The 16567-nt window shown below is 35.2% G+C and overlaps 1 protein-coding gene across 1 annotated transcript in view; it reads right to left on the bottom strand.

The window, feature by feature from the left end:
* The window catches only part of Set1 (SET domain containing 1), a 334241-nt gene that overhangs the window by 244055 nt on the left and 73619 nt on the right, over positions 1–16567 (bottom strand). The window contains 3 exon segments of the mRNA XM_090389307.1: positions 2669–2689; positions 2692–2938; positions 8828–8932. Of these exon segments, the coding sequence (XP_090245433.1) occupies positions 2669–2689; positions 2692–2938; positions 8828–8932 (373 nt within the window).

Raw genomic sequence — 16567 nt, 5'->3', positions numbered from 1 at the left:
TAATAAAACTTTATTATAAAAATTAAGCATCATGTAAGGCTATTTGAGACTATCATCTAGCTGTTTCAGCATAACAATGTATTCTCTAAAGACCTAATTCATTACATAGCAAACTTTTATTTATGAAATGGCTCTTTTTATTCAAGCATCATAAATGATAGATTACAACTTTTCACTATTTTTAATAGTAAATTTAAGGAAGATTTCTCACAATTTGCTTTAAGTGTTTGGAAGGCAATTAAGTGTATAGGAACTAATTGCTGAAACTTAAGCAAATGTTTCAGCTAATACATTTGCTACTTCTGTAGTACCTATTATAATTTGTCCTTTCCAGTTTAAAACTGGAAAAGATAGTGTATGATTCTGACATTTTCTGTTCATCTTTTATATTTTGTTCCAGCCAGTTTATGTTGTGGTACTGCTGTTTACTGTTGATGCACATTTGATCCAGAATACTCTGAGTAGTTCTTCTGATATACTGTGCTTCAGCTCTTGTTCTTTTATGAAAGTGAAAGAGCATCAGTGGTTGGATACTTAAGGAAATGTTCCAAGCTTTGTTTCTTTGTTGTTTAGCTCATGAGTGCCACTCCTTCCACTACAATTTTGGGATCAGAGAAGAAATATATGGATGTCACCAGTCTTAATTATTCTGCTGCAGAAATTATCTTATCTGTGCTTGCCATGTCTAATGTTTCTAGCTGAATAATCAGCATGTTGAGCCTACAACTTCTACATCTGTTACAGTTATTTTTGTCAGTTTTTCAACTGGAATTTATACAAGGTTGACGTCATCTATATCATGTTAATGATTACTGGATAGTGGTCACTATTCAAGGGATTGTTATGTACTAACCACCTAGAATAGAAAATAAGGTAGAAGAGCACACAAAACAAATCTCTTGCAAAGTTACTTCCTCAGGGTAAGTGCATCTTGTATGGCTCCATAAAGCAGTAAATTTAATTTAGTGCTAGTAGTGGAAAAATAATGAAAGGAAGCAAGCTTATAAAGCATCAGCCCCCCTCCCCAACCTTTTTCTTACTCTTAATTTGCCAGTGCCTTCATAACAGTTTTATAATCCTTAATTTATTCAAATTATTCACATCCATAGCATCAGGTATTGTGAAAGGTAATTTTTGTATTAGTAATGGTAAATGTACAGATGCAAGCTTATAGAGCAGGGGTCAGAAAGCTTTTGAGTGAAGAGCCATTTTTAATTTAATTTAAAAGGGGGGGGGGGGGGAAGGAATTCGAAGAGCTGCACCTCAGCTGATGGTGGGGGGGGGAGTTTTTTAAGAAATGGAATAGTGGGAAGGTGTTTATTAAAGATATATATATTTTTAAATATTATTTATTAATACTGAAAAAAAACATAACAGACATCCAATTAGGTATGAATTAATGTGACTTTTGCTGCTAAACTTCTTGAGTGAGTCTCTCAAGGAACTTCTTGAGTCTCTCAGGTGAGTATGCTGTAAATTTTCATCTTTAAACGTGCTGAGAGACTTGCATTGTTCAGATGGTTTCTTGATTTATTTTTAATATAGTTCATGTTCAAAAATATTTGCCCACATGTACGTCGCTTGTCGTGCAAGTGGGCTAAAAGTTAGAGCCTCATGCTGCCGACCCCTGTTACAGAGCATCAACCAAGGAAAACCAACAAAATATTTGTCCCATCCCTTTAATATCACTGCCAACAAAATTTTTTCCTTAGCTCTGGAGAAAAAGTTGAAGATTCTAAACGAAATTGATCTGCTGATTCCAAAATACCAAAATTATGTCTATATTACATCTCCACTGAAATTTTACTAACTTAATGAGTGAACCAATTTCAAATATCATATATATGTTGTTATCTTAAAAATGAGTCTTATACATTTAAAAATACTTTAATAAAAGATATCATATACTACATACACATTCAATTTCCTTAGAAATGTTACCACTTGAAGTTTTTAATAGTCCAGTTTGCTTTCGCTGTTATGAAACCAGCAGTAATCTTTCATCATTGCATTATCCCAGTGAAACTGGTACTGTTTTTCCATCTATCATTATGAGTTGAAAAACTCATACTAATATGAGTTAGAAAAATATCAAATATTATTTAAAATTCTTTAAAATAGGACAGGTTCAAGAAAAAATTTCAGTTGGAATTATTTTATTACCAACTTGATTTCAAAAACATTACATGAAGAGAGACATGGATAAATTATTAGCAAAAGCTTCTAGATAACATTAAACATAACTGTCCATATTACTTAACCAATGCTGGTTAGCTGTTTTCATCTAAATGACACAAAAAGGAATGGGTCACATGCCATCAAAGGTAGAGGTTTTACTCTTTAATTTGCAACTGATGTTGTAAAGAAGTTAGGAATACACTTAAAAAGTACATAGAATGCTACTCTTTGTAGTCAGAATAGAGAGATGATCAGTCACAGCCTTATGTTCCTGTCAACATCATGGACTACATATGGCAGTTGGATGATTGTCCATTGCTTATCAGCATAAACAGCCATTCTCATGGTTAATTAGAATGGCTCTGGCCCTACACAGAAATGCAAGGAAGGTATTTATATGTAAACAATATTAATTTTTAAAAAAATGCTAAGTGGATTTCAAGTAAATGCTATTTAGCTAATTAATAAAGGAAAAACAAGACAAGCTTACCAAAGGGATCTAAAAATACATCAAAATATTGCCCATTACAGATGTCTGGTTTAATTTCTCCACACAAAATTTGGCGGCCTGGATTGTAGTGAAGGTTACATGAGCAAGTCCCAAATGCTTTTTAGTTTTTGGATGATAAAAAACACGCGAGTCTTCAAGAATACCAAATTTCTTTAAAAGATCTTCCAGAAACTGTTTGCTGATATTATCATTTAAATTATTAATGGTTACTTGAATTGGAGGTGGACTACCTACATAATGTTCATCAATCTGCAAAAAATTTAAAACATAAGAAATTAAACTGTAAAGTATATCTTTTACAGTATGTTTAGTAATTAAAAAGCAACATGCCTAACTGGAAACAAATATATGTTTAAATCAAAGTATTACATAAACAGTTAAAAATATGGGCTGAGAAGTGGCAATTGAAGATCAACATTTACAAATGCAAGATACTGCATACAAGTAACAGAAACCCAGAATAACATACCAGTTGTGTGGTTATCACACAGAAGGTAATGTAAAACACAAAAGATCTGGTGGTTATTGTGTAATAAGATACCAAACTCTCTGAGCAGTGCAGGCAGGTCATGGGGTTATGTCAATGATATACAAGAATTTTACTAGCAGGAATAAGGAAGTAATTATCCCATTGTATAAAGCAATAATCAGGCCACACCTTGTGTACTGCATACAGGTCTGGAAGCCTCTATTTTAGGAAGAATGTACTTCTGTTGGAATGGGTGCAGAGAAGAGCAATGACACTGATGAATGTAAAAAAAAAAAAAAAAAAAAAAAGTTCTCTTAACAAGAAATGGTTCAACTCTGCAAATAGCAGCATCTGGAAACTAAGCTCTATAAAGGAGATCTGAAAAAGGCATTTAAAATTTTTGAATGGACTAGACTATATTTCAATAGCAAAGGCTTAATTTATGGTACTCACCTTGGACGATCTGCAGTTATTTGGGTGAATGGATGACTAAATTTTTGGGTAATTTAAAGTTAAGTAGATTAAGTTAAGCCATTACCATAGTAAAACTTAAAACCATTTACAAAATTCTGTGAACACTCGGCAGAATTGTCTTGCAGGACAATTCCGCCAGTGTTCGTGGGCACAGACATTACACTTATATTTTCCGCATGTAATAAACTTGGATCTTTATTCAATACATATAAAGAAACACATAAATACTCCACAGGTGGCATGAACAACATTATATATCTGATTAAATGACAACAAAATTGCAATGCATGCTATATTGGAAGTACTACAACAAAATTCGGTTCCACTAAAATCTCTAATATACAGGCATATTATCACTATAACAGTTTCAGAACAGGACAATCCAGTAACGAGCTCACATTACAAAAAACCTTTTCCCGGTTTGGAATCTCACACATGAGAGATTTCCTTGAGATTTCCGCATGTCGCAAAGTGCATCACGGGAACATAAAAATTATTTTTAAATACAGCATGCATCCTCTCTCCACTAAACTTTGCCAACTGAAGACGTTTTTTAACAAAACAAAAGTCTACCGTTATGACTATCGGCCCCATCTGTTTCACATTTTAGAGTTCTTAATTAATTCTCCATGACAACCAGGAACGAAGTTGTGCACTTCTGCTTCCTTGCGTATATTTTAATTCTGTTTTAAATCAATTTATTCCCATCCCGTAAACTTACCAATTAATCTACTTAACTTTTAAATTACCCAAAAATTTAGTCATCCATTCACCCAAATAACAACTGCAGATCGTCCAAGGTGAGTACTGTAAATTAAGCCTTTGCTATTGAAATATAGTCCAATCACACGGTACTTTAAGACATTCTATAATTATCTAATGTCAATTTTGAATGGATTGAGTAAGCCAAATGCTGATGGCATCCTTCCTCTTGCTGAAACAACACACAAGGAGACAAATCCAAAGTGAGGGAGGATGGTTGTAGGAAAGGCATGCAAAAATTTGCTTTCACCCAGCAGGTAGCTGATTGTTGTAACTTGTGTCTGATGTCATAGTGAGTAGTTTGTAAAAATTTAAGGAGGAACTAGACAAGTTTTTTTATTGGTTGATACTATATAAGCTTGCTTTCTTGCATCATTTTCCACTACTCATACCAATAGTATGGAGGGGAATATTTCTGAATTCTCATATAAAATTTGAAGAAAAGTTGTGAACACAGTAACCAAATTAAGGAAAATCTGTGTCAACATAAGCTACCACAGAGTTAAATGTCACCAAATTTCTCATCGTGAATCTTTATTCATCATTCATTTTTATTCAGCCATGTTGTCAAACTTTTCAGTTGTTTGAATATTCAGCAACATTTCTACAGAAATAAATCATGTTAACTATCAGTATGAATGAAACCAAATTTACCATGAATACAGGGAGTTTACATTTACCATGCAAACTTACACATTAAGCCTGATAGCCATTCATCAATGTCATTAATAAAAAAACAACAGGCTCACCACTGAACCCCTGGGAAATTCAGTTGATGACATTAATAAAAGAAAAGCAGTGTCCATTTTCTGTCTTCTCCCACTCAATCATTCCTCTACCCAAAAAAGTAACTTCTTTTTTTTTTTTTTTTTTTTTTTACCCAAAACCTAAAATGCTATAAGTTCTAATAGTACTTAGTACTGTGCATGGGCTGAAGGTTTAGAAATGAAAAAAGATACTTGTTGAGATTAGACTTGAATTTCTGTAGATTGCAATTTCAGGAAATACATATAAAGGAAGTTTGTTCCAGAAAACGGAAGTTGAATGAATAAATGAGGAAGAACAAAAGTTAGTTCTGTGGTTTGAAGTTGGACAGTAAAAGGATGTTGACTGGTTGCAGCATGAGTTCAGACTGCTTTGGAAGAGAGAGCAAGAATTATAGAAGCCAATTCAGAAGAACGGTGGCCATGGAATTACCTATAGAAAAGGCATAGGGCAGAAACAGAAAGTCTCTGAAATAGGGAGTGGAGAGACTATATTAACCTGCCTTCTTTTGAATGGAATCTAGAAGCCTGAGACAGGGTTTTGGGGCACCCCTCCAGATGTGGGAACAATATTCCATGACAAGTCTAATTTGCAATTTGTACAGAATGAAGAGCTGTTTGGAAGGAAAGTAGCACTGAGAATGAAAGAGAAAACCCAGTTTTTTAGATGCAGAGGAAGCAATTTGTAATGTGCTTATGCCAAGAGGGATAGAAGTAAGGATAATGCAGAATAGGGATATATGATCTTGCCTAGAAATCAGTGTCATCAAAGATAAGCATAGCAGCAGAAGAATCCTTATTTGAGAGATAAGACAGGTCTGAGTTTTAGAAGGATTGAAATCAAATAAGTTATCTTTGCCCTATTGGCGAATTACCTGGAGATCAGCATTTAAGGTACTGGTAATGGATATTCGAGAAGCTGAAGCTGTTTGAGCAGTGCAAGATTTCTCAAACTGGAAGGCGAAATGACATGTGCTATCATCAGCAAAACTATGGATAGGATTTCTGGTCAATGGAAGGTCATTAATATACAAGAGGAAAAGAGTGGGAGAAAGAAATGAACCTTGGGTATCCAGTTGGGGAACCCCCAGCATTAGCGGAGATGTTAGAAGACAGGGAGACATCTACCATCACCGGCAGTGAGTGTTCAGAGAGAAAACTGGATACCCAACTATAAAAAACAATTGGCAAACCATAAGTTGGAAGAATATTCAGAAAACCTTTATGCCAAACATGATCAAAAGCCCTTGAAATGTCAAGGACAACTGCTTGAGTTTATCTGCAATAAGGCCTCTAAGGTTGGGATTATTCATACCACAAATTTAAACAGATATGCCAACCGTTTAAAACTGATTTAATAATAAAATAAAATAATACAAAAGACTGTAAAATAATATTTACAAAAATTTGATTATTTACAGGAAACTAGTTTACAACAAAAATAAAATAAAATAAGTTAAAATGCATTAAAATATAAATTTAAAAGCAATAAAAACACTATCGAAGCTTTTGGAGGTGTCTGCCTCCTTCCTCAGCAATAATGAAACTTAAGCGACACATCCTTAAATACCAGGTTCAAGGCACATGTGGATGACCAGGTGCATACTCGGTATTCCTTTCATGTGTACCAGAACTGGAAGTGGTCTGGGGGCGTGGAAAACTAAAACGTTTATCTCTGGAAAAAACCACCGCCTCAAAAAGGGGGTGAAGCCTAACTCCCCTGTCTCTGTTCATGCTATTGTTGCCAGAGGATCCAATTCACAGACTATCCAGCCACTTGCGGTCCCAGAATCTATGCGCCTGATCAAGGATGACAGCGTTGTCGGGGGAGATCTGGTGTTGTTTTTCCAATAGTGCTCGGCAATGGCGGATTTATTGAGCTCTGCGGTCCGTATCGCTCTTAAAATGTTCCCCCAGTCCTTGAGATGCAGTCTTGTCTCCCCCAATAGTGGGCTGGCATTACTAATGCATGCTTTCCTCCAGTCATTAACACTTTCTTGCTTCATGACTGAGGTGTTATCTGAAATCAACCAGATGAAACACATGCTTAACATTTCATGCAATGATGCTCTGTTATTGACAGGCTGGTTTCCAAATGCACATGGGTTTTTCAATTTGCATTTTGCTCACTTTCAAAAATTAATTTAAAATGTTTTTTTAATATAAAAAATAGATTTGTCACAATTATGTTCAGAAAAGATTGAACAAATTAAATTATTTTTTTCCTCATTTTTAAGATGTTTACACATAGGATCAGTGTGACCCCATGCACTTAAAGGAAGAATAATACTTTTCTGGACTGCTAATGGTTTAAAACAATATGTTGATAGTCCAGTTTATAACAAGAACTGGTCTGTTTTGTTCGCTCATTATTACATCTTGTAATTTTTTTTAAATGGAATGTTATACAGACTATGTCCAAAATGGATCAGTGTGCAATGATTCAAATTTTATACTGCAGAAGATTAATTACAAGAAGTTCAGAATAAGATTTGTTAGAATGTGTCAAAAACAACTGTTGTAAAGTGATCACAAAGTTTCAAAAAGTAAGAGAAAGACAATTTTTAGTTGAGATTTAAAAGGACATGAACCAAACTGGTGAGGAGCAATCATCATCCCTAAGACTACAGCTTGGAACAAAGTGCAATCTTTCGGAGGGGGGGCTTCATTAAGATGTATAAGACCATGAAAGGGGAGCAATAACATGAATAAAGAAGATACATTCTTGCTGCTAGGAAAGAGAGGAGGGGCAGAACAAATACAAAATATCCTAGGGGAGTTAAAAAAGGCTGGAACTCATGATATTTACTTTCTGGCAGCATGTTACAGATCACTGAAATAAATTATCTGGCAATGTGGCCCAGAAAAATTACCTGGCAATGTTAAAATTCTGTTAAAGTTCAAAGTGGAATTGGATAATCACTTTGTAACAATAGGAAAAATATCAGTAAATATTACTCCCCCTCCCTACAGCATAGGCAGCTCACTTCATTACATTATTTAACCTTTCTAATGTAATACTCCTTAGTAACTTCTAATAATACTGTAATAAATACTAATAATAACAAAAATATAAACTGAGTACTTAAGCTTTAGTAGTACAGGGCTGCTTTTTGCAGTGTTGGCAATACAGTGCAGTCTCACAGGGCCACTATGGTTTTGTTTTTTACAATTTTCAGGTTTTGGTAATACAGTAATATATTTTTAATTATGCAAAATGGCAAAAAATAACTAACAGAAAAATGTGTATTTAATTTTTCTTTATTTCATTTCATGGAAAGCGTTACATAAAGCATAAAAAAAAATTAAACATTTCAAAATTTTTATCAATTTGTAAAAAATAAAAGAAAAAATGCCTTTAATAAGAAAAAAACTATTAACAATATCAAAAAATTAATTACAGATTAATAACTATTATGTAAAACAGTATAATGCAGTCTATCAGATAACAAGCAAGCAGAATTTAAAAATTAATTATGCAAAAACAAAAATGTGCCAACCAGTTATAAATTTGTAAGAATGCCAATGAACACATGGTAGAAAGGTATTGAAAATATGCATGACCATAAGTAATGTAAAATTGGCACAAGCAGGAAATTAAATATACCATCTGCGAGGCATCCTGTGCTAGTTAAGGATTAAAACAGGTATTAAGTGGTTCAAACTCACCTTAAACCTAGGGACTGGTAGATCTGCCACTTCACTTTTAGTCCATAAGGTTGCAAAACGAGACCTAGGATCTCTCACTTGCACAGGAGGATATACGGTTTCTTTCTGTAAGTAAAAAAACAAATCAATGTGCTGTGCACAAATTATAAGGCATAGATTTTACAGCTAAGTGGAAGGGACTGTGCACTGCATGACTCAGGTGAAAACAGCAGGCAAGACATCTGTTACCCTAAAACACCAGTTAAGGAGTCTTGTATTCACAGTCCAACTTAAATTATACAATTACATTTATAGTACTTGTAAAGAAGTTAAGCAACCCAATGTGAGTATTTTTATTTCAATCTGTCATTTTGAAAGATAATGACAACCACTCAGAGTACAAATACCACCCATCCCTTAAGTTCAACCAAACAAAATTTACAGTAAGTATGTGTGTGTGGTCCCAGGATAATCTCTTATAGAGATGTTTTTATTTTAAACTATCATATTGAAACAAGACTGAAACAGCCTCATTACTCAAAAGGTTGAAAGAACAGGAAATTAAGCTTCACTCGTTCTCATTAGAACTTATTTTTCCTGCTGCACAACACAGTCCCACAGTGGTAATGATTGCTGTTCTTTTATACAATGAGGAAAATGCTTGAATTAAATCTGGTTAAGATTATCTTTTATGAACTTCCTTTTCTCACACTTTTGCTGATTTAGTCAGTCTCATATGAGTTGTGTGTGTGTGTGTGTGTGTGTGTGTGTGTGTGTGTGTGTGTGTGTGTGGTGTAAGCTTATTTTAACTACAGAATACATGCAGTTTACAGAATATTCTCTTTCATTGCCTCAGCATGACTACTACTACTAAACCTGCTTTATATTTTTTAAAAAAATATAATATATAACTACATTACATTACATTCCTAAAGACATTTTAGAATTTAACCCTGAGCCTGTTACACAGGGTCGATGAGACTTGCTCTCCATCTATTCCGTTCACACAACTGAAACTCCTAACAGCTTTTTTTGAAAATGTTTACTTTGATTTCTCCACTAAAAACTCCAGAAATCACTGTTAATTATCACACAATTAGAAAACATTCAGGATTTATGTTAACCCTAATTATATGCTGTGTTGAGTAACATCACAGTTACTGATTATTGATTTATGTTAACCCTAATTATATGCTGTGTTGAGTAACATCACAGTTACTGATTAATGTTAACCCTAATTATATGCTGCGTTGAGTAGCATCACAGTTACTGATTATTGATATAATTATTTATCAATATATAATTATTTTATATAGGGGCTTAAAGGGGAACAGGTATCCTGTGTGTTATCAGACACTCAGCCTAAAACACTGATGGATCCAATATCTCTCTATTACAGAAGATTTAGGAGAAGTCCGGTTGGCCTGCCTCCCTAAAATCCACTCATGCACACCTTCTCGATGGTAAGCCCTGTTATGTCACTTAGGTGGCAACGAACGTGTAGAGTGGTTCTCTTCAAGACGCCTGGTCAGCGTGAAGAGGAAAAGACCAAACCCTCCAGAACATAACAGCACAACGAAACAAATGGCCCTTGGTCCCCAGCGGCTTTCACTCTCCCTCTTATGGCAGCGAGAGGATCAGAGTGGAAGCAGAGGGTGCTAAGGATCTCTGGGTACGACCAGGCTGCCATGCACGGAAACTGAACTTGGCTTGTTATAACGTAAGATCACTCATTGGTGAAGACAGGATATTAGAGCTGGAAAAGGAATTAGAAAATGTGAATTGGAATATCATCAGTTTGGCTGAAACAAGAAGAAGAAATGAATCACTTAAGTTTATCAAGTGGAAATCTGCTGTACACCAATGGAAATTATGAAAGGAGTGAAGGTGGAGTTGAGTTTCTGGTCCATAAAGATTTTAAAAACAACATTTTGGAATTCAAAAGTACAACACCAAGGGTGTCAAGACTAATACTCAAGATTTCTAAGAGGTACAAGCTAAAGATTATAATGATTTTGCACCAACATCTAGCCATGATGATGAAGAGGTTGAAGAAATGTACACCAAAATTGAGTCTTCTAGATGAGCACAAACCCCACTACACTATTATTATGGGGGACTTCAATGCCAAGGTTGGAAAAAGGCAAAACAGCACAGAAAGAGGAACTATAGGAAATTTTGGAATTGGTGAAAGAAATAAAAGAGGTGAAAGAATTGTGGAATTTGCAGAATCTCAAGGACTGTCAGTAATGAACACTTTTTTCAAGAAAAGGGTGAACAGAAAGTGGACATGGAAGAGTCCAAATGGATTAACAACTAATGAAATCAACTTCATCCTCACTAACAGAAGATATACTTTGAATGATGTTACCATCCTGAATAAGGTAAATGTTGGAAGTGATCACAGAATGGCAAGATGTACACTTGATATAGATGTAGGAAATGAAAGGAAAAAACTGACTCGAGTAAATAATAGAAAGGTCTTTGAGATAACAGATGAGGAGAAAAAGCAGTATGTACTGGAACTTAACAAGTTTGAGCTTCTGCAGACTGCTCAAGACCAAGATATCGACGAAGAATATTACAACTTTCTGAAAGTGATAAAGCCCAAGAGACCTATAGGGAAACAGAAATCCAAAGAAGAAAAAATTAGTCAAGAAACACTTGTCAAGATGAACCGAAGACGAAAAATGAAGAGCAAGAAAAACATTGACAGGGAGAAAATTGAGTATACTGAGTTATGCAAAGCCATTAGAAAGAGACTCAGAGAGGACATAAGAAGATTTAACACAAGAAAAGTAGAACAAGCATTAAGGGAAAACAAAGGATTTAAATTAGCAGCCACGAGCAGTAATACAGAAAGACAAATGATACTGAAACTGAAGAATAGCGATAGTGTACTTATAAACAGCAGAAAAGGCATAATTCAAATAGCAGAAGACTACTATAGAGAATTATACAAGGAGCGAGGGAATGATGCCAGCAGTGGGGAAGATGGATTGCAAAGTGGCAACACATACGACATACCCGATATTCTTCCTGATGAGGTAGAACAGGCATTGAAGAAAATGAAGAATCAGAAAGCCCCGGGGGAAGATGAAGTTACTATAGAGTTGTTAAAATTGGGAGGAAGAGACATAACACAAAAACTGGCAAGGCTCTTCACAAAGTGCATTAGAAAAGATGTGACACCTAAACAGTGGAATAATGCAATCATAGTTTTGCTGCATAAGAAAGGAGATAAATCAGAAATTGGAAATTATAGACCAATTAGCTTGTTATCCCACATCTACAAGTTGTTCACAAGGGGCATTACTAACAGATTAGAAAGAATACTTGATGAGAATCAACCGAAAGAGCAAGCTGGCTTTAGGACAGGATTCTCAACTATGGATCACCTTCACATAATATCACAGCTAATGGAGAAAGCAAATGAATATAAAACACCATTATGCCTGGCATTTGTGGATTATGAAAAGGCATTTGACTCCATACAGCATAAGGCAATGTTCCGGGCACTGGAAAGACAAGGCATAGATACCCCATATATTATGATTTTGAAGAAAATATATGAGAGTGCTACCTCCTTTATTAGACTAGACAAAGACAGTAGGAAATTTAAAATCAAGAAAGGAGTTTGACAAGGAGACACAATATCTCCGAAGCTGTTTACTGCTGGCCTTGAGGAAGCTTTCAGAAGGTTAGACTGGTCGCAGAAAGGAGTCAATGTGAACGGAGAGTACCTAAACCATTTACGATTTGCAGATGACATTGTGGTTATAAGCCACGATACCAAAGAATTAGAGGAAAATCTTAATCAGTTATGCACAGTTAGTAACGATTTTGGACTAAAGATGAATATGGCTAAAACAAAAGTAATGATGAACAAACAAGTATGCCACATAAAGGGAAATAATGATTGAAGGAGCAGTAATTGAAAAGGTGGAGTCATATACTTATCTGGGACAAGTCATTAGCTGTAATAATGATAAATGGCTGGAAGTCAAGAGAAGAATAAATTTTGGATGGATAGCATTCAGGAAATATAGTCAGATACTGAGGAGCAATATCCCAGTTTGTCTGAAACGTAAAATAATGAACCAGTGTAAACTCCCTACCATGACTTATGGAAGTGAAACTTGGGGGCACTCACCAAAAGAATGGGAGAGAAGCTGAGAACTAAACAGCGAAGAATAGAACGAATTATATTGTTAATCAGACTGTTAGATAAGAAGAGAAACACATGGATTAAGCAGAAAACTCAAGTAAAGGACATTCTAATCAAAACAAAAGAACTAAAATGGTCTTGGGCAGGACACATAGCTCGAAGACATGATGACAGATGGACTAAGAAAATAACAGAATGGTACCCAAGAGGAGCTAGGAGAAAACCTGGCAGACAAAGGTGGAGATGGATAGATGAAATTCCTGAGTTTGTGGATAGTAAATGGATGGCCAGTGCTCAAAACAGAAGGAACTGGAAAGTTGCTGGAGAGGCCTTCATCCTGCAGTGGATTGAAAATGGCTGATGAATTATTTTATCAATAGCATACAATCATTGATACAGATCTAGCTTCTGACACATGCTTTCCTCCAATCATTCGTGCTGTCTGGCTTCGTTATGTTTGAATGTTATCTAGAATCAAGCTGCTGACATGCACACCATGCTTAATGTTCCATACAGCAGGTATCCCTGTTTATTTTGCTCACTGACAGGTCTAATTGGAATTTTAATTTCAAAATGTTTTTAATATAAAAACCAGATCTTTCAGAGTGTTGAATAAAGGTGATATCAGAAAAGTGAACAATCAAATTATTTTATTTTTTTATTTATTTTTTTTATGAAAACCCAAAACACGAGAGGTCATCATCATCATGAACTTGGTCTGGCTTAGGTCTTTTAAGACCTGTTCCGTTGTAGCTCTTGGAGGTGTTTTTGATCTTGCCATCGTTGTCTTGGTCGACCCACATCTCTCTTGCCTGTAGGTTTGTAGTTAAAGGCTAATTTTCGGATCCGGGTTCATTCTTTCCATGTGGCTGATCCATTTTTCCTGATACCATTTTATGTCATTTACAAGGTTATCTACTTTTAATTTCTCGCGGATATCTATATTTCTTTGGTGGTCTAGTCTTGTAAAGCCTAATAATGGTCTTAAAAATTTCATTTGTGCTGCTTCTAGTTTGTGTGCATCTTTCTTATTTATGACCCAAGTCTCACAGCTGTAGAAGAGGGCTGGTTTTGAAGTGATGTTGTGCAGTCATAATTTTGTTTCGGTTGTCATTTGTTTTCCGAAGTGGCATTTAATCATTCCGTTCATTTTATTATATTTTTGTAGTTTAGTGTGGATGTCTTTCCCTTCATTTGATATTAGATTTCCCAAATAGGTGAAGTCAGATATTTGTTCTATTATTTTATCATCAATAACAATTTTGACTCTTTGTATGTTCTTTTCACATAATCCCATTGATTTTGTTTTTGAGGTGGAGATTTTCACCTCGTACTTTTTACCTATTTTATTAAGTTCATTTGCTGCTATCTGTAGTTCATCTTTGGATTTTGCGATTATAACTTGATCATCAGCATATGATATAGTTTTGGATTTTATTCCTGTTGTTCAACTGTATTCCGTTGTTAATTGTTTGTTTCCATTCTTTAAGAATTTTATTGATGTAGATATTAAATAAATTTGGTGATAGTCCACATCCTTGTTTCACTCCTTTATTGGTGTTAATTGGGTCTGATAGTTGGGCATTAGAATATTTTATACAGACTTTTTGAATTTTTTATACAGGCTTTGGATCGCTTTCCGGAGTTGGGTTGGGATATTTTCTTCACGTAGAATCTGCCAAAGTTTTTCCCGGTTTACATTGTCATATGCTTTTTCATAATCAATAAAGAGCAGAAATGTTGGTAGATTGAATTCTCTTCTTTTCTCCAAAATTTGTTGTAGTGAGAAAATGGCATCTATTGTGCTTCTCCCTTTTCTGAACCCATATTGTTCTTCTTCTAAGAATTGTTCACTGTGTTTATTAAGTTTATTATTTAGTATAGTAGAGTATAGCTTTGCAGCAGTGTTATCCCTCTGTAGTTGTTAGGGTTATTTCTGGAGCCTTTTTTGTGTAAATTGATTACTATTCCTGTTTCCCAATTTTTGGGTATCTGTTGCTTATGCCATATGATGTTAAATAATTTTAATAGTGCGTTTTTTAGTAAGGTGCCTCCATATTTAAATAGTTCTACATTCAAATTGCCTATGCCTGGGCTTTTTTGGTTTTTTGATTTTTGTAATATTAACTCTAGTTCTTCCATTGTTATATTTTCTTCATCTTTGGTTATCACGGATTCATCTTCCACTTCTCTAGTGCCTGGGTTATACCATAGTTTGGAATAGTGTTGCTTCCATTCTGCTTGGGAGATGGAGTTGGTTTTTATTTGATCATTTGTGTCTAGTTGTAATTTCTTAAAAATTTTAAAACCTCTTCTCTGTGAGCCTGTGATATCACGTTCTAAAGATTTAACAAATTTATTCCAGTCATCTCGTCTGATTCTTCTGGTTAGTTTTCTGACTTCTGCTCTAAGCTTTTTATATTTTATGTGTAGATGTAGATCTTTAGTTTGTAGTAACAGTTTATAGGTCTTTTTTTTTTCTCACGAGAGGTATTAGAACCAATAGTATTTAGTACCATGCTTGGGTTGGAGGGGAAGAAGACGAAAGAAGATATTTGTTGACATTAGACTTGAACTTCTATAGAATGTAATTTTCAGGAAATATGTACAAGGAAGGTTGTTCGAGAAAACGGCAGTTGAATGAATAAATGAGGAAGATGAAAAGTTGGTTCTGTGAGTTTGAAGTTGGACAGTAAATGGATGTTGGCTAGTGGCAGCAAGTGTGTGGACTGTTTTGAAAGAGAGAGTGGGAATTATAGAAGCCAATTCAGAAGAACAGTGCCAATGGAAGTATCTGTAGAAAAGGCATGCAGCAGAAACAGTACGTCTATGAGACAGGGGGGAGAGAGACTCTGTTAGAGATGAGTCATTAATTAACCTAACTGCCCTCTTCTGAATGGAATCTAGAAGACTGAGAGATGTTTTGGGGGCACTGCCCCAGATGTGGGAACAATATTCCATGATAGTGCAGATTTGCAATTTGTACAGAGTGAACAGCTGTTTGGAAGAAAAGTAACACCGAGTGCGAAAGAGAAAACCAAGTTTTTTAGATGCAGAGGAAGCAATATTTGTAATGTGCTTGTGCCAAGGGAGATTAGAAGTCAGGGTAATCCCCAAAAGAGATGTATCATTTGGCCAAGAAATCGGAGTGTTATCAAAGACAAGCATAGGAGCAGAAGAATCCTTTTTGCGAGATATAAGACAACACAGTTTTAGAAGGATTGAAATCAACTAAGTTGTCTTTTCCACACTGGAGAATTACCTGGAGATCGGCATTTAAGGAATTGAAAACGTATATTCAAGGAATTGAAGCTGATTGAGCAGGGCACGATTTCTCAAAATGGAAAGTGGAATGCAATGTGCTATCATCAACAAACTATGGATAGGATTTCCAGTCAATGGAAGAAGATCATTAATATACAAGAGGAAAAGGTGGGAGGAAAGAACTAAAACTTGGGGAATACCAGTATTAGTGCAGAAGTTAGATGTTTGTTATTTGGTTTTTAGGAGCATTAGCAACTAAGGCCATATTGCTCCGGGATATGGGGTGGTCATTCGCTGACCTTTCTGCATCCTCCGTATTTGGTGGTGAC

The sequence above is a fragment of the Mastigoproctus giganteus genome, chromosome 2 (assembly GCF_048544385.1).
Source record: "Mastigoproctus giganteus isolate SK-2022 chromosome 2, ASM4854438v1, whole genome shotgun sequence".
Classification (NCBI taxonomy): Eukaryota; Metazoa; Arthropoda; class Arachnida; order Uropygi; family Thelyphonidae; genus Mastigoproctus; species Mastigoproctus giganteus.
Note: the sequence above shows the minus strand (reverse complement) of the source record. Positions and strands in the feature narration are given on the sequence as shown.